This window comes from Mustelus asterias, chromosome 4 (genome assembly GCF_964213995.1).
Source record: "Mustelus asterias chromosome 4, sMusAst1.hap1.1, whole genome shotgun sequence".
NCBI lineage: Eukaryota > Metazoa > Chordata > Chondrichthyes > Carcharhiniformes > Triakidae > Mustelus > Mustelus asterias.
This window is the reverse complement of record NC_135804.1, coordinates 26,836,093-26,855,234: the sequence shown is the minus strand read 5'-3', so window position 1 is coordinate 26,855,234 and position 19,142 is coordinate 26,836,093. Positions and strand designations below refer to the sequence as shown.

Below are 19,142 nucleotides of genomic sequence, written 5' to 3'. Positions count from 1 at the left end.
GCAGGACTGGAAAATTTATCCTAACAAATCAGAGCTGTATCAGCACCTCACCATCCAGATAAAGAGAGGACCCCGAGAGAAAGGAACACCAGGATTAGCCAATAGATGCAAGATGTTGGCTAGCTCTGCATACCTTTTCAAAAAGGATACCAGGGACAGAACAGAACAGAACCTCATACGAAACAGGATACAGCCCACGCCAGGGGAACCCAAGCCTCAAGAAGGAGGAAGTCCTAGAATAAGACCACTTGGAGGAATACAATCTACTCCATCTCCGTCCAGCCTAATCTTCAACTGAAGAAAGACTCTGATCAGTGCTGAACCGGAACACTTTGACTTGCACTCAGGCCTCGCAGTCAACAGGATTCAAATCCCCAGGGGAACTAAGTCTCAAGAAGGAGAGCAGTCCAGAAGCCCCCAAAAGGTGATATCTCAGGGGAGGGTGACCTACTCCCCTGCCCAACATACCCTTCACCTGACCCGGATAAACATAGTTACTACTGCCCTAACCTCCTCAATCAAGCTAAACTAGGATCAATAACACACTACAATAAGGGCTGACAGGCCAAGGATACTGACATCACTCATACATTGAACAAAGCAAACTACCCCTATCTCTAGGCACTCCTGAGATGCCACTTAGGCCCCGCCATCAATGAGACGCCATCCATTTCCACTTATCAAAGGAACCCTAACAACGGTGATATAACCATCCTACATTCCATGAGCCAAGTAACCACTGTCACTACCCGCGCAGCCAAGTAAATATAGACGACCAAACCAAGAAAGGCGAGATATCCAAGGATTAGCTGACCATGCCTGGGTGTCCACCAGTAAGAGTTTTAACAACACCAGGTTAAAACTCTTACTGTGTTTACCCCAGTCCAACGCCGGCATCTCCACATCATGTCCACCAGTACATATTTCCCCTGATTCCAAATATAGCAGGGGGAAAAAAGAACCCAGTCTTTTCTAGGATACATGATCTGTCAATACTTTCATAGGAAACCAGCAAAGGTTTCTTAATCCCAAAATAACAAAAGTACAAAAGAAAAGTGAGATCAATAGTTCCAACGAGGGTTTACTTCATCCACAATGAGGACTTCTAAGGCCATATCAACCACCTCTATATCAAATCAGCTACCCACCAACCTGCTGTGGCGCCACTTGTCTATGAATGAAGTGAAGGGTACCAAAAAATATACTCCCTCAGTGTAAGTGTAAGGATTACAGGACATAAAACACCAGTAAATACAGCATAACCCTCGTCATACAACTAACTCAGCATGCTTCCCAATAGAAAGAAGACCCACAAACAATCCCCAAACAAGGAAATATCTCCATATTGCAAGCACTGAAACTCAAGAATTAGAATTTGACACGGAGCCAGAAATAGGGTGGGCAGACCACACCCCCCCTCTTCCCCACCTCCCCACTTACCCACCACACTCTCCTGGTACCACACATCAAAACCAAGATTGAATGCAGGTGGTAAAGCACATTAAACAAAGGCCTCCCATGTTCCATGCCAGTGGATGAATACCATCATAGAGAAAAAATGGACAATCCTGATTTTCACAGGATAACAGGCAACAAATGCCTCTGTAATATTATGAAATCAGGAGTATAATCACAAGGGAATGAAGTGCAGGATAATATAACCATCCATGGAGCTTGAAAAGCTCAAAGTCATGATGGGATCATTGAGCTCCATCCAGAGTTTCACCGAAACCTTTGCTTCTCTGCCATGTTGTCGTCCTGAAGCCCCAGTAAAGCAAAGCCAACCAACAAACCTAAAAATTAATAGAATTATCAAAATCTTAACATCCTTTCCTGCTCTGTTCAAGACCGCAAGAAACTTTAAAGGGTTGTGAACGAAGCCCAGTCCATCATGCAAACATTGACGCTGTCTACACTTCCCCTGCCTTGGAAAAGCAGTCAGCATAATCAAGGATCCCATGCACCCCAGACATTCTCTCTTCCACCTTCTACTGTGGGGAAAAAGATACAAAAGTCTGAGGTCACTGAATCAAAAACAGCTCCTTCCTTGCTGCCATCAGACTTTTGAATGGAACTACCTTATATTAAGTTGATCTTTCTCTACCCCGAGCTGCTACGACTGTAACACTATAGCCTGCACCCTCTCCTTTCCTTCTCTCCTATGTGCTCTATGTATGGCATGCTTTGCCCGTATAATGCTAAAGAAACGATACTTTTCACTGTATACTGATACATGTGACAGGTTAAAAAGTCCAACAGGTTTATTTGGAATCAGGAGCTTTCAGAGGCTGCTCCTTCATCAGGTGAATGGAGGTAGAGTTGGTGGGTAGGGTTGGTACTTTTCACTGTATACTGATGTATGTGACAATAAAGAATACTTTTCACTGTATACTGATATATGTGACAATAAAGAAACAATACTTTTCACTGTATACTGATATACGTGACAATAATAAATCAAATTGAAATGACAGTCACAGTGAATGAATGAATTCTGATTTGGGTGGATACAGTTGTTGTCGGAACCGCAGTGGTGGAACACGTCCTCCACCCGGAGCGCATTGGAGACGGGACCGGGGAGCTGATTTGCGGTTGCTCTTGTCGTTGTGTTTCTCACTTGTAGATGTTCGGAACATTGAGCTTTACCGGAGGGACGGGCAGGCGGTCCGCTCCAGTCTGACTCAGCCCGGTTTAGCTCGGAGCTGGTGGAGAGTGTGAGCGGCGGCAGGGCCCCCAAGGCCGGCCTGACATTGAGCTTGGAGGCCGAGGCCCAGGTCCAGGGCCATGGCGCTTGTCTTCAGGCTGCAGCTGAGCGGCTGCCGGCGACTCTTCGCCCGGGCCCTGTGGCCGGGACAGCGGGGCTGCTGCCGGGTGAGATTGGGGCGGGGGGGAGGGGGAACCCGGCTGCGCGGTGTCGGTGGGTGGAAACCCGGCTGCGCGGTGTCGGTGGGCGAATCTGTGTCACCGAGGGCGCTCCTCAGAGGAATTGTATAACCCGCCATAAGACATGGAGTCACACAGGGAGCAGGGTGGACCAACTCTCCACCAAACAACACGAATGGCATTGCCACCCAGGGAAGGGGTGCTGCTGACCAATTTGAGGAGGGGGCGGTTTTAAGGAGTGGAAAGTTAAAAGGAGTTTTAAATAATTTTATGTTCGAGCCAACACAGATGTTTAAGGTGCCACAGAACTTAAATTCCTCCTGCTGGCCGACTTTCAGACTTGCAGTATTGCACAAGCACTCAGCTAAGACTCAAGTCTCACACGGTTTGGCCTTGAAATTCCGGATTTGAGGGATTAACACTCAAAATAACCCCATTAAATGTGGGACCCTTGGTCACCCTGATAGAGAGATAGCAGGGCAGGTGCCCAAACGTTGTTCAAAGTGGTGGGTTTTGTGGGATAAGTGGAAAGATTGAGGAAGGAAATTCCAGAGCTTGGGGCTACCATTGGTGGAATAATTAAAGTTGAGCAGGAGGCCAGAAATAGTGGTTTTGGAATTGCAGATATCTCAGAGATTTGTGGGATTGTTCAAAGTTATAAAGATGGGGAAGGGCCATGGTAGAATTTGAAAATAAGGAAGATGGTTTTAAAATCAAGGCTTTGCTGGCCTGGAGCCACTGATAAGCCAACACAGGGATAATAGCTGAACAGGGCTTTTTGTGAGTTAGGGCATGGACACTCAGCTTTTAAATGAGTTCAAGTTGATTGGTGCAAGATGCAAGGCCATCCAAGAGAGCATTTGAACAATCTACAGTTAACAAAGGCATAGCTGGGGCAGCAGCAGAGAGGCATTATTACCAAGCAAGAAGTCTTAGTGATGGAGAAAATAGGGAGTGGGAGGCTCAGCTCAGCATCAAATGGAATCCCAAGGTTGTGAATAGTCTGGTGTAGTCAGACAGTGGATAGAGAACAAACAGTTTATGATGGGGAATTAATACAGTGGCTTTCTTCTTCCCAATATTTAATTGAAAACAATCTCTGCTCATGGAATACTGACTCTCAGACAAGTGACGTGACAAATCAGAAGCAGTGAAGAGTTGAGAGTTGTAATAGGAAGGGGCTAAGCATAGTCCATTTGGGTACATGCAATGGTGTGGGAACATGAAGTGAAACCGTTGCAGATGATTTTCTGGCTATGATTGGATGGATAGTGGAACCAGATGAGTGCAGTCACACTAGTTGGACATCAGAAGAGAGGTACTGGAGGAGGACAGTGTGCCAACCATATTAAAGTCTGCAATCAGGACAAGAAGGAAGAGGAGGGATAGTTTACCATGGTCATAATCACACAGGATGTCATTTGTGACTTTGAGTGTTGTCTTGGCGTTATGACAGGAGTGGAAATCTGATTGAAGGGTTCAGTATTGCAGTTGTGGGAAGATTGGGCACAGATTTGGGAGATGACAAGATGTTCAAGAACTTTATGCAGTGGTAGGTTGTTAAGACAGTGGAATCATTCTAAGGAGGAGACTGGTGACAACAAATTTGAAGGATAGTGGCCAGTGCCTTTGGAGAGTGAGCTATTAACGACTCCAGTTAATGTGGGAGCCAGGAAGGGAAGATGGGTGATCAGCAGTTTGGTGGATATGTGATCAAAGGAGCAGAAGATGGGCCTCCGGGGCAAGATGAGTTCGGCGAGGGCTTGAGGGGAAATGGTGACAGTTTCAGAATGAACAAGCGGATTATCTTAAACTTGCCCATTAGCTACTGGTTTTGCTGGAAAAATAGGAGTGCTTAATTCTTAATAATTTGAGAAACATAATGATGTATTTACTTGAAAATAATTCCCACATATTTCGCTATTTAGAGACTCAAATCAGGCAGCTTAATTTTTTTAAGAAAGGCCGAACTCCTGAGTCAAATGATTACTGGTTCAAATCCCAATCCAGAGACTTGAGCACCTGAGGCCAAAGGCAGCAGATACATGGGAACACCACTGCCTGCAAGTTCCCCACCAAATCACTCACCACCCTGACTTGGAAATATCACTGGGTCAAAATCCTGGAACTCCTTTCCTAACAGCACTGTGGGTGTACCTACACCACACGGACTGCAGCAGTTCAAGAACAAAGAACAATACAGCACAGGAACAGGCCCTTCGGCCCCCCAAGCCCGCGCCGCTCCCCGGTCCAGGATTGAATCCAGGATCCCCGCCCAATTTTCCAGACTATCTACATCCTAATATCCTATCCACCGAGCTGTCCCTCACAGCTATGATGCTTTGTTCATCACAACCTATTAACTCACCCCCACCCCCCCATTCCAGACCATGTGATCTCCAGGGAGAGGCGAAAACCCAGAGTGAAAACCCCAGGGCCAATATGGGGAAAAAAAAATCTGGGAAATTCCTCTCCGACCCCCTGAGGCGATCGAAACGAGTCCAGGAGATCACACTGGCCCTGATCAGAAAATGCTTCCCAACCCTATTCATTTCCACTTCTGCTTTACGAACACCATCTGAATTCCCTGCCCCCGAGACAGGTTCCCAACTATCCGCAGTCTCGCTCTGTACTGGCACCAGCAAGATGATCATAGAATGAAGCCTTGAAACGAGAAACAAAGAACAATTAGCCCGCACCGCTCCCTGGTCCAAACTAGACCACTCTTTTGTATCCCTCCATTCCCACTCCGTTCATATAGCTGCTCACCACCATCTTAAGGCTAATTAGGGATGAGCATTCAATGCTCGTCGAGTCAGCAAAGCCACATCTCATGAATGAAGAAAAAAAACATAATCTAAGCTGACACTTCTGTGCAGTACTGTGGGATCTTTCTTTGCGAGAGACATTAAATCCAGGCCCTCCCTGTCCGCTTTCCCATGGCATCATTTAAAGAAGAGCAAAGGATTTCTCACTGGTGTCCTGGCCAATTTTCATCCCTCGGTGAACATCACAATCTAGTCGTCATCTCTTTGCTGATGATGGGAATTTGCTGTGTGCAAGTAGGCTGCCATGTTTCCCACATTGCAGCAGTGACTACATGATATCGTTAGCTCAACAGTGTTATGGGGCATCCAGCGATAATGATAGAATTAAGATCCAGTCTACTTTTGGCACAAGAACCTTTCTATAAACCTGTCCATGAAACTTATTAGATACAAGGTGCTGTCGGTTGCAGTGAATTTAGCTGTAAATAATTTAGTCTCTGTCTATTCAGATAAATGCTTTGAGCGTCATATTTTTAATGTTGTAAACCAGGGAATACTAGAAATATAGATTGCATAATACACTACCATGATCTTTTGTCTCACGGACACTAGTGAAGGAGTACAACTGAAATACAGTTAGCTGAAAGATGATTGATGCAAGATAATAGTTATGCACAGTTGAAGGAAACAATATGTTTAAACTAAAATTAGTTTCAAATTTTGTTTTAACCAGCCTTGAACCAGGACTCTTTGCCCAAAATAACTATTTAGTAATCCTGTTAGAAAACAGCTGTATTTTGATGTTGATTGCGAGGAATCCCAATGCTGAGTTTAATTGTTATTTTTTCTGAATCCAGTATATCCGACCATGTGTTAACAGAAGTCCAGGATATCAAGGAAACATGTTGAATTTTAGATTGCACACTTCAAAAGAACCAAAAGGTAAGTGCAAATGAATCCATTTTTATTGATACTATAGACAAACTAGTGATATACAATGATTTTTTAAAATCCCTGCTATTTGTCCTACTCCAGAGTCATTTAGCAGCTTTATAGCAGAATGTAGTATGCTATGTGAAGTGCCTGCTGTAAACCTCAGTGCAACAATAGAGTTCTGGCAGATTGCTGCAACCTCCCTCTGAGGGATTCTGATCGATCCACAAATACTAAATATATTTACATGAAATTCACATGTTGTCTAAGACGCAGTTCGAATGGCATCTGAGCACATTGTTCATTGGCTGATGTTTTGCACAAGGCACTCGCAACGTTACAAGGATTTTGCTCACTTTAAACAAGGACGTTTTATTTTCTTAAAATAAAATGGCGTGGTGGTAAGGGCAGCATGGTGCCAGTGGTTGGCACAGTAGTTTGCACTGTTGCCTCACCAGCGCCAGTGACGCTGGTTTGATTCCTAGCTTGGGTCACTGTGTGGAGTCTGCACGTTTTCCCTATGTTTGTGTGGGTTTCCTCCGGGTACTCCGGTTTTCTCCCACAGTCCAAAAGACATGCTGGTTAGATGCATTGGCCATGCTAAATTCTCCTCCGTGTACTCGAACAGGCGTTGGATTGTGGCGACTAGGGGATTTTCACAGTGGCTTCATTGCAGTGTTAATATAAGCCTACTTGTGACACTAATGAATAAACTTTAAACCTGTGTGTGGTATATACTTCAGCAACCAAATAAAACTTGCCAAGTTTCTTTCCTTTTGAACTAGGTGTGCAATGCAGCATTGACACCAACATTGGGCCAGATTGTGATGATGTAACATCCTATTAATACCTATGCCACTGCACTGAATATCACATGGTCTTTTTCTCCAGTGCCATTTATTTTACTTCACCTTACCAGGACTTATAAATTAATAATAGGAATTATTTAATTGAGTAGCATTATATTAGGAAATGAGGAGAGAGAGTTTGAATTTAATTATTTCTTGTTTCAGGATTTGAGAAGTATTTCCCCAAAAATAAACAAGCAGCAGGACCAAAAGCTAATGACATTAAAGGTAAAGTACTCCTGAGTTTTGACTCTGAAAATGCAATTCCTGATGAAATAGATCACCTCCCTGTTTTATTCTCTGTAATACCCTTACTATTCCACCAATAATATTTGTAATGATCAAATTTTTAATCTCTCAGCCTTTTATTATTCACTACTGAGATTTGGGTCTTCCTGCAAGGCTGGTACTCAAAGCCCATCTTACTTATTATGGGAAGGTAACTAAGAAAGGACAGTCAAGAGTCAGCCACTTTGGTGCGAGACCTGAGTCACAAATGCATCAGGCCAGTTGAAAACAAGAAGTTTCCTTTGCTAAAGGGCATTAATTACTATTGGATTTTCAGTCGCTATCTTAAAACTTCTCTGTCGGTTTTACTAATACCGATTCTTTATTTCTAGTTTTATTTTAAAGCTACTATGACCTTGTGTCCTCCGGTTTATTAGACCAGGTCTCTGGATAACTAGTCCAAAACCATAACCTACCTTTCCATATTTGTACTATATTAGTTGTCATCAGTTTATCCAGCTCTCCTCTCCCACCCCGTATTAGTTAGTTCTTGCACCAATAGTGGTACTTCATAATGGGTGGTTTTGTGCAAGTAGCCTGCACTTCTTCCACTTAGAAGGACAAGGACATCAGACACATGGGAACATGACCACTTTACAACTTCCCTCTCAAGTCACTCACCATCAAGGTTTGAGAAAAAATTGCTGTTCCTTCATCATCACTATGTCAACATTCTGGCACTCCTTACCTCACAGTATCATGGAAGAACCTTCACCACATGGACTGCAGTGATTTAAGAAGGTGGCTTACCAAGATCTTCTCAAGGTTAATTAGGGACGGCCAATACGTGGTGCGTTGCCAGTGATACCCGAATTGCATGCAAATAAAAATAAAGATAAATACTTGTAGGTAAAAGATCAAACATTCTTTCAATATTGTGGTACCTTCATCTGCAGAAAACCCCAAGGTGTCTGCAGGAGGAACTGGAGGTGGAGCAAGAGGCAGTGGCAAAAAAGGTGGGAAGAAGGAGGAATCTGCCTGGTGGAACCGGTTGCAGAAGGTTTGTTTTTGGAAAAGTTAGTTCACCTGTTCTGGACCAATAGACACAGCTAGTACTGACCTTTTGGTAAAGTTTGTGAAACAAGAGAGACACGCAGAGAGAGAGACACAAATCCTATCCATCACTCTGTAATTGAAACAAATACCAACAGTAACTCTCAATATAGAGATGAAATCTACCAACAAGATCTATTAACATAGAAAATCAAATTAATCGTGAGGCGTTTATTATTATTGTTTAATGTTTCTAAATTGAAGAATTGCTTTAGTTGTCAATCGTGCAGTTTCATTACTAATGTGACTTCGATGTTTTTAACTTCTAACTTAATTTTTTGAGTGAATTTCTAGTGTTTTGAATACGTGAATCGTGAGAAAGCAGTCGTCCCGTTTTTTAAACAATTAAATGTGACAAGTTATGTTACACCACTAATATACCACAGATGACCCGAGGGATTCTCTGAGCAAGAACACATGACATATTATAGCTTAGTTAGTTGAATAAGTTTGCAGATCTCACTTAATCTGATATTTAATTCGGATTTCAATCTTTATTTTCCTTCTCGTGATTTTAACAATTTATTAGTATTTGACAACTGAAAAAGGCTTAATACCAGAAAGTTAACTTGCCAAGAAATCTTGTAATAATTTGATTGTCGGTAGCATCTATGCCTAATAATTAAGAGGGACTGAATGGTTGATAGAAATAAATATATTTTACATTTTTATTCTAGGGAGACCTTCCATGGGATGATAAGGAATTTCGATATTTGGTTGTGGGGATAGCTGGACTTTTCTCTGGATTTATGTATTTCTACTACAGAGACCCTGGCAGGGAAATCACCTGGAAAGATTTTGTAAATTATTACCTAGCACGAGGTGTGGTAAGTCATTTTAATACCTTCCTTCCTAGGGAGAGGTGTTTGACAATATGGAAAAGTAATGTTGCATGTGTACAGCTTTGTCTCCCTGATGGTTAATGATCAGCACACCATGAGACATGGTACTTGCCCATACAGGACAGGGAGACCCCAAATTCAAGCCCTTGTTGCTGACAGATTGGGTGATCTCACATGTTTCCTGCTTCTATTTTGTGTTGGAAAGTAGAAATTAAACTAGGCAGCAATATGGCTCAGTTGTGATGTTCCCAGTTGAACTGACATCAGATGCACGAACATAGATTCTTTTGACTCTTATGGCTCCATCTGGAGCTATGGTGTGCTTTACATCAGCCGATTTTCTCACAAGCTTCACGGGATCTTTATGGGAGTCAGATTCTGCCTCACTTTCGAGAATGATGTGACAAGACAGAAAATCAGTATAGCTTTAATGAAGACGTAATTGATGCAGGGAATATTTTCAAAGACTTTCTAAATCAATGAGGCAAAATATATATTGAGGCAGGAAATTGAGTTTGTAACAAAGTGATGAAACAGTGTAACTGAGAATGCACTCTCTATTTGATGAGTGGCAGGATGGAGGTGCTGCTGTTTAAGGAGAGCCGTCCAGGGTGCACTCCTCAGAACACACCATTACAACCTGGTGGTCAGGTTCAATGCTGTGAGCAGTTTCTCTCATGAACTGGGAACTTCATAGAATCCCTACAGTACAGAAGGAAGCTATTCAGCCCATCGAGTCTGTGCCAACCACAATCCCACTCAGGCCCTATTCCCGTAACCCTCATTTAGTCTACTAATCCCCCTGACACTAGGGGCAATTTAGCATGACCAATCAACCTTACCTGCACATCTTTGGATTGTAGGAGGAAACCGGAGCACCCGGAGGAAACCTACACAGACACGGAGAATGTGCAAACTCCACACAGACAGTGACCCAAGCTGGGAATCAACCCACACACACACACACACACACACACACACACACACACACACACCCCCGCCCCCCCCCCCACCTAACATAGTGATATTGGCCAGGCAACAGTCACTTGTTGCACGTTTCAGCAGGCAGTGTATTGGCTGATACTGCTGATAACCCGTGTGCTAGACTGGATGGAGGTGCAAACAAAAGATTTGAGTGTGCTGGTAATCTTGCCGCCACTGACAATGCTGTCCCTATGGTGCAGGTTGGGTGCCAGCATCCTTACAGCAGATGGAACAGATCTGTAAGCAGCTGATGTGGAGGCTGCAGAGCCAATACACTGCAGCCATTGACAGGTAGGTGTGCCAGGCCTGCAGATATCAGTAAATCATTAAATTTTACAGCACAGAAGGAGGCCATTCAATCCGTCGCACCTGTGTTATCTTTGAACAATCTATCTAATATTCCATTCCCCTCCCTTTTAAATGGAATCATGGACCTATTATTTTGGATGGTGGTATCACAATGGTGTTAGACAGGAGAGAGTTTTCATTTTAGTTTATTAGTGTCACAAGTAGGCTTACATTAACGGTGCAATGAAGTTACTGCGAAAATCCCCTAGTCGCTACACCCCGGCATCTGTTTGGGTGCATGGAGGGAGAATTTAGCATGGCCAATGCACCTAACCAGCACGTCTTTCAGACTGGGAGGAAACCGGAGCACCCGGAGGAAACCCACGCAGACACAGAGAACATGCAGACTCCACATAGAGAGTGACCCAAGCAGAGAATCAAACCCAGATCCCTGGCGCTGTGAAGCAGCAGTGCTAACCACTGTGCCACCCTCTTCCTATTTGTCCATAAGCAGAGGTGTTTTTGAATAATTTTAAAACTAGGTTGTGGTGTTTTTCCCTTAACCCTCGGTTTGTGTGATCCCATTTAATAATAACTTGCAGGAAACTCACGTTATGACTAACTCAGAAGGTTAATTTATTTAGATTCAATCCCGAGGGTGGGGAGCATTCACAACACAATTGGGAGGAGATGGAAAAGAAGATGATTTACATTTATGGGCAGCATCAGTAAAAGAAACACAGAAATGAATATTAGTTCACAAGATTTCCAAAGTCTGAGAAGCCAAAATGAGTGCGTTTCCTTCGTGGCAGAGCTCTTTCCAGATGCATTTTTGGTTGGAGACAGCAACACAAATCCTGGCAAAGAATGTTGACATAGCACAATGGGGATTCTGTGCTTGAACTGCTTATGACTGGCGACTTTTAAAATCAAAACAGGCTTTGAGAAGTGGTGACCGGTGCTTGGTCAGCCAGGAGCTGGTGGCAATCTTTCTAGTGGGTGTTAAAGCAGCAGTCTGAGCTATGTGGCTAGACATGTAATATTAAACAACACAAAAGACTAGAAGCACAAGGTCATGTGACATGGCCCATTATGGAGTTAAATTACGTTTCTGTGCTTCTGGCCAAAATCCATTGTTTCCCTGAGGAACAAAATTGTGGCTCTTAATGCTTCTTCAGGTATAATGAGTTTTGACATGTCTGTCTTTGTTATTGTCCCAGCTGGAGGAGTCTGTTCAACTATAGTCACCTAGTTTTGTGATTATAATATGGCCTTACAATACGGTGTGAAATTCTACAAGGTCAAGAGTGGGGATTTTTTGTTCTTGCAATTTCTGTTGCTGTCTCCCAGAACCAATTTCCAGCCTTGAGTCATGTCACCTGTGGAAGCCATTTTGTGGTTCAGCAGAAGTCCAAATTGAAATAGCAACAAAAAAACGTTTTGATTTTTTTTTCACGTCTTATTGACAGCCAGACTTGTCCTGTTTGATCTCTTTGGCATGTCTGCTTGTACTAAGTGACACTTGAACATGAAACGTCATAACTGGAATGCTTTCAAACCAACCCTGGCATTAAGATAACAATGATTTGCCAAAGGTCATGGGCAAGTTATTCTGAGTGTGTCCCAGTTAAATGCCACGGTACACCTTGGGTGAAATCATCGTTATATTGTGGGTGATGCTTAACAGATCTCATAATCTTTAAGGGACATCTTGTTTTGCAGAACTCTTACAATGTGTTTCTGTTCAGGGAAATTCCCTTTGATATTTTTAAATGATTCTTCTGCTCTGGTTAGATAAGCATTTCAACTATTCTCTGCTTCAGAAAAGTAGGGAAAATTAAATGAAATGTTAACTTGAAAATGTTATATTCATGTTGCCAGACATATCGAAATAAAAATACACCAAAAATTATCTGAAGATGATGTTCATGTAATAACGGTTAGCCTAAAAATGCAAAATGTTTAAATTAAATAAACAAACTTATTTCCTTCTGTTCCTTTTAAATGAGGGCATTTACTATCTTTTAACATTGTGTTATAATGACAGGGGTGGGGTCCTGTTCTGTGGACCACTTGTCTAAAGATTGCGCACTTCAACGAGCTTGCTAAGGGCCTCCATTGATATGCTGAATGCTTGTGCAGTTGATCTAGCTCAGAATGAGTGGGAGAAAGGTTTTTGGATAGATATCTCCAAACAGAAAGTAGATCAGCGTGGACTGGATCAAAGCAATTTTTCAGTCTTCAGTCACCTGAAATCTGCCACTATCAACAATGCCACCTGGTGAAAAATTTCTCGGATGCTCAGACCTAGGTCAGAATAAGAACTAGGAGCAGGAGTAGGCCATCTGACCCCTTGAGCTTGCTCTGCCATTCAATAAGATTACGTTGATCTTTTCGTGGACTCGGCTCCACTTACCCGCCTGCTCACCATAACCCTTAATTCCTATACTGTTCAAAAATTCATCTATCCTTGCCTTAAAAACATTCAATGAGATATCCTCAACTGCTTCACTGGGCAGGGAATTCCACAGATTCACAACCCTTTGGGTGAAGACATTCCTCCTCAACTTAGTCCTAAATCTGCTTCCCCTTATTTTGAGGCCATGCCCCCTAGTTCTAGTTTCACCTGCCAATGGAAACAGCTTCCCTGCTTTTATCTATTCCCTTCACAATCTTTGTTTGTATAAGATCTCCCCTCATTCTTCTGAATTCAAATGAGTATAGCCCCAGTCTACTCAGTCTCTCCTCATAAGCCAATCCTCTCAACTCCAGAATCAATCTAGTGAATCTCCTCTGTACCCTTTCCAGTGCTGGTATATTCTTTCTCAAGCAAGGAGACCAAAACTGTACACAGTACTCCAGGTATGGCCTCACCAGCATCTTATACAGCTGCAACATAACTTTGCTGTTTTTAAACTCCATCCCTCTAGCAATGAAGGACAAAATTCCATTTGCCTTCTGCAAATTAACCTGCTGCACCTGCAAACCAACTTTTTGTGATTCATGCACAAAGACACCCAGGTCCCTCTGCACAGCAGCATGCTGCAATTTTTTACCATTTAAATAATAGTCCATGTTGCTGTTATTCCTCCAAAATGGATGACCTCACATTTACCAATATTGTTCTCCATCTGCCAGACCCTTGCCCACTCACTTAGACTATCTATATCCCTTTGCAGACTTTTAGCATCCTCTGAACACTTTGCTCTGCCACTCATCTTAGTATCGTCTGCGAATTTTGACACACTACACTTGGTCCCCAACTCCAATTCATCTATGTAAATCGTAAACAATTGCGGTCCCAACACTGATCCCTGAGGCACACCACTAGTCACTGATCGCCAACCAGAAAAACACCCATTTACCCCTACTCTTTTTGCTTTCTGTCAGTTATCCAATCCTCTATCCATGCTAATACGTTACCCGTAACATCGTGCACCTTTATCTTATGCAGCTGCCTTTGGTGCGGCACCTTGTCAAATGCCTTCTGGAAATCCAGATACACCACATCCACAGGTTCCCCATTGTCTACTGCGCACGTAATGTTCTCAAAGAAGGCCAGAATGTTACAGCCGTTCACGCCGGCAGTATTTTCCCATTCTGCTGCAGTGAACGGAGATTTGGTTGGGTGCCAAATTTCCTTCCTCACTGCAGCGGGGAGCGTGGTGTGAACGGCTGGTAAGATCGCACCCTTAGACTTTGGGATTGACCGCTTAGACTGGTCTGCCAGCATCTTTGGGCTCTGTATAACACAGTACTTTGTCAGATGCCTTTAGGAAATCTAAATACACTACATCTACAAGTTCCCCTCTATCTACTCCCGCTGTTACATCCTCAAAGAATTTGAGCAAATTTGTCAAACATGATTCACCTTTCATAAAACCATGTTGACTAGGTTTGATTATATTCAATTTTCCTGAATGATTAGTTTCATGATGATTGACTTCAGCATCTTGCCAAGAATAATAAGTTCTACCATATTGTTTGAAATCTGCCCATTTGATAACTGGGATGTTTGCATCCCAGTGTGATGATTGCATCACACAAAGTGAAATGGTGCAGACGGTAATTACCTTTTGTGCTTGGCTGATTCAGCAGATTGTTGCCATTACAAGTGCTGCCACTGAATTTACTGATATTAATTTGTCCCTTTCAATTTGTTATTGAAACCAAAATCCCTAAATTTCATAGTTACTATTAATTATATACTTAACTGTTTATTTTGTAACTGACCTGTAAACCGTGTGTGGAAAATTGTTCAATCTTTTTACGCAATGGAAAACATTAACACTGTCGGGTTTTATATTAAAGTAACCTTTTGCTTTTATTTTTATTTATTTTCTGGATTGTTCAAAATGCCTGTATTTATTGCCCACCTTGCTGGGACTGAGAGGTTCACTCTGCCACTTCAGTTATATGAAATACAGCTTCACAGTTTTAGTAAGAACAGACTGAGTGTTACCATTTCAGCAATGTGACCTCGGGTTTGAGGAAATTTCTCTGCTGAAGGTAAAGACATTTGCTCCGTTCCTCCTTTGAAGGTTCATACAGGGTTTTGGGGAAGTGTGAATTTTAATTGGAAAGCTATGAACAGGGTCTTGTTGTATATTCAGATCAAAATGTCAGAAACTGTGACAATTCTCTGTGGTGTTAAGGTATCACCTTTTCAGAGTTATTGATGAAACACGTGTCTCACTTTTGCTGACACAGGACTTCTCTGCATTCTGTCCATTTGTTGTTTCAGGTCGATCGCCTGGAAGTTGTCAACAAGCAGTTTGTGCGGGTGATTTTCACTCCAGGAACTACAACTGATGCTGTAAGTCTAAACTAACCTACACTTTTTTTTTGCCTGGGTACAGTGAAAAATCTTTTTCTGATGAAGGATTCTGATAAAAGCACACAGACCTGCAACATTACTCCTACCTTCTCTCCTCATCAGATGCTGCTTTACCTGCTGAGCATTACCAAGCATTTTATGTTTTTATTTTAATGTTGAAAGTGAGTCCAGCCAATAGAGGGCACTCATGTCCCAGCATTCAGTGTACCCTGCAGCAAGCCTAGTGAATACACATTGAAGCTGTATTAATCTGAGTTAAGAGCTCGTGCTTACAGCTCTTAGCTGCTATGGAATTTTGTTATAAAATGCAAAAAAAAAAGGGCAATTCTTTAGAGGAATACATTAGGTGAAGATTCATATAAACTTGTAACGTTTCTGAAGCATCATTAAGTGTGAGTATATATTTAAAAGCAGTTGATATTTTTTTTAAAGTGCACACTCAGGCCATGACTGTTGTTCTCCTGGAAATCCGGAGTATATATCTGATTGTTTTCTCCTTTTAATCCCCCCTCTAAAGCCAACTGTTTGCTATATGTATTCTAAACTAAGGAACAGGGGAACCATACTGAGTTTTAAAACTGCTTTCTTATTTGATGGGTTGATTAGTTTGTGCCAATCAAGGTGAGGAATGCTACCCCTAGAGGACCACATTTAGCACTTGCTGTACAGCATTGCCCTGTCATAGAGCTTAACTCCAAGTTATTTTCATTTTGTAGCTTTTCTGAGATGACCATTTTGTACTCGATTGTTGGCAGGTGTGTGCTGCTCTTTCAGAGCCAAGTTGATGCCATCCAAACATATTTCACATAGAACAATGCAGTTGAATCCAAATGTCAGGTCAAATAATAATATATAACGTTTCAGTCCATCTATATTTATCTGTGCTTCCTATCATCCCTGTAGAGGAATCTACACTGTGTCACCTGTCAGTGCAAGGTGGCTGTGCAAGATGGCCACTGAAAGCTGTCTGCACATGTGCAGAAAACCAGTGATGTAATTTGCAGGAGACAGACGCAGCCTCTCCCTGTCCTAACAGTTCAGACTTACTTGTTTTCACTCCTCAACAATGGTGCCCCACAAGGCTGTGTTCTCAGCCCCTTGCTGTACTCCTTATACACCAATGACTGTGTGGCCAAATTCCACTCCAACTCGATTTCAAGTTTGCTGACGACACCACTGTAATGGGTCGGATCTCAAACAATGACGAGACAGAGTACAGGAATGAGATAGAGGGCCCGATTTTGCCATTCCGTCGAAAACTTGGTGAAGTCGGGCGTGAGGCCATTAACGCGATCTACGTCCGCACAGATGCTCACTTTACCAAGGCCCGAAAATGGCTGCGATCCGATTCACGCCTGAAACGGGCGCAACGGTGATTTAAATGCATTTGCATGCACAGATGCACCATCGAAAGCATTCTTTCTGGTTGTATCACAGCTTGGTACGGCTCTGCTCTGCCCAAGATCGCAATAAACTACAAAAGGTCGTGAATGTAGCCCAACCTATCACGCAAACCAGCCTCCCATCCATTGACTCTGTCTACACTTCCTGCTGCTTCGGCAAAGCAGCCAGCATAATTAAGGACCCCATGCACTCTGGACATTCTCTCTTCCATCTTCTTCCGTCAGGAAAAAGATACAAAAGTCTGAGATTACGTACCAACCGACTCGAGAACAGCTTCTTCCCTGCTGCTGTCAGACTTTTGAATGGACCTACCTCACACTAAGTCGATATTTCTCTACATCCTAGCTATGACAATAACACATCCTGCACTCTCTCCTTTCCTTCTCTTTCAATGATATGCTTTGTCTGTACAGTGCGCAAGAAATGATACTTTTCACTGTATGTCAATACATATGACAATAAATCAAATCAAAACCATCTGACATTTCTGACATTTGCCTGTAGTTTCTGGGGATGGGGAAGGAGGAGAGGCTTCTGATCCACTTGGTGGCCCCAAGGCTGCTTCCCACTGACAGGCCTGGGTTTAAGGGAAAAGGCTCCGGTGCGGGAGATTCAGAAACTGCAAGGAGCGTCAACGGCCCGCCCTCCTTGGGGCTCAGAAACTGGGTGTTCGGCTTCAGGATCTGAATAAGATCCGACCAGCAGAAACCACGGTGCTGCAAATGCGGGATATAGAGGTTGTAATCTGAAATTGCGGCTATCACGGAGTGGATCTGAAGCCTTCTTTCCTTCCCCAGCTCCATTCCTTCCCTCCGCCCAGCTCAGAGAAGGTGAGGCTTTTCCAACCACTATCTTTAATATCTGTTTGATGAGCATCTCTGCTCCTGGCCTGCTGCATGGCTCGCAATGATGTCATGGAGCAAAATGGTACATTTGTGTGTGCACGGTGTTGGCAGCGAACACAGCTGATAATCTACTTATTTAAGATTCAATTTATGCAAATTTAGTTAGTGCTTCAGGGAATTTCAAAAAGATCTCTCAATACAGAGTTAGATATTTGATGTTGTTGAAGTAAAACTTTAATAAATTACCCAATTTGTTTCTCGACCTTCTAGACCAAATGTCGGAGCATAGATTACAGGATTGCTTATTAATTTGGTATTCTATCCCCTATCCACCTAGAGCTACGTGTGGTTTAACATTGGAAGTGTCGATACATTTGAGCGCAATTTAGAAAATGTGCAACAAGAGATAGGAATTGAACCAGCAAATCGTGCAGCTGTGGTCTACAACACCGAGAGTGACGGGTAAGTCGGGAACCAAATATGTGTGTATGCTTATGACCATTTTAAAATAAGGATGAGGACTTGTGTTGAAGTGTTTGTACAGTTGTATGTCTAGTCTAGTGACTTGAAGGGCGGGATTTTCCCGCCACATTCGCCCCGAAACTGGAAAGTCCCACCCAGAGGTCAACAGACCTTTTCATGGTCCGCCCCTTGCCTGTTACGATTGCTGTAGCAGGCAGACTGGGAAATGTATTTCTGAGCTGGGTATTGGTATTCAGGAAATGGGGACAATCTTGACTTTGAGGAGTTACTGATCTCAAAGGCATCAAATCTTGTTTGCTGTTGTAAGAGATGGTTATTAAAGCAGTATAGTGCCTCCTCAACTGCACACAATTTATTTCTTTCCTACTGTCTAGATTGGTAACTCAAGCCAGATTCCCTGAAAATCAACAATTCCTGTTTAATTAGTTAAACTCGTCAAAAACCTCAATGACATTCTGCAAATCGTTGTATAGAGTAAGGCTTAATTTTTAGTGATTTACCACAGTGAACAGTGTTATTTAATAATTATATTGTAGAATTGGAGGTATGCAACTGGATGGTGGATTTCCAGACCCTTAAATAATTTAAAGGGCTTTCAGGCATTGTACAAAATAAACATACACCAGATAAGGGAGGTGTTGGCACAGTGTTATTGTCACTGGATTAGAAATCCAGAGAACCAGAAC

The 19,142-nt window shown here is 42.7% G+C and overlaps 1 protein-coding gene across 1 annotated transcript in view; it reads left to right on the top strand.

The window, feature by feature from the left end:
* The first annotated feature begins 2,563 nt into the window (after window positions 1-2,563).
* Window positions 2,564-19,142, top strand: part of LOC144492565 (mitochondrial inner membrane m-AAA protease component AFG3L2-like) — a 43,193-nt gene continuing 26,614 nt past the window's right edge. Inside the window, exons 1-7 of the mRNA XM_078210709.1 lie at window positions 2,564-2,871; window positions 6,509-6,593; window positions 7,598-7,660; window positions 8,617-8,720; window positions 9,451-9,600; window positions 15,632-15,703; window positions 18,311-18,435. Coding sequence (XP_078066835.1) covers window positions 2,785-2,871; window positions 6,509-6,593; window positions 7,598-7,660; window positions 8,617-8,720; window positions 9,451-9,600; window positions 15,632-15,703; window positions 18,311-18,435 — 686 coding nt within the window. The 5' untranslated portion in view covers window positions 2,564-2,784. The remainder of the gene's footprint in view (window positions 2,872-6,508; window positions 6,594-7,597; window positions 7,661-8,616; window positions 8,721-9,450; window positions 9,601-15,631; window positions 15,704-18,310; window positions 18,436-19,142) is intronic.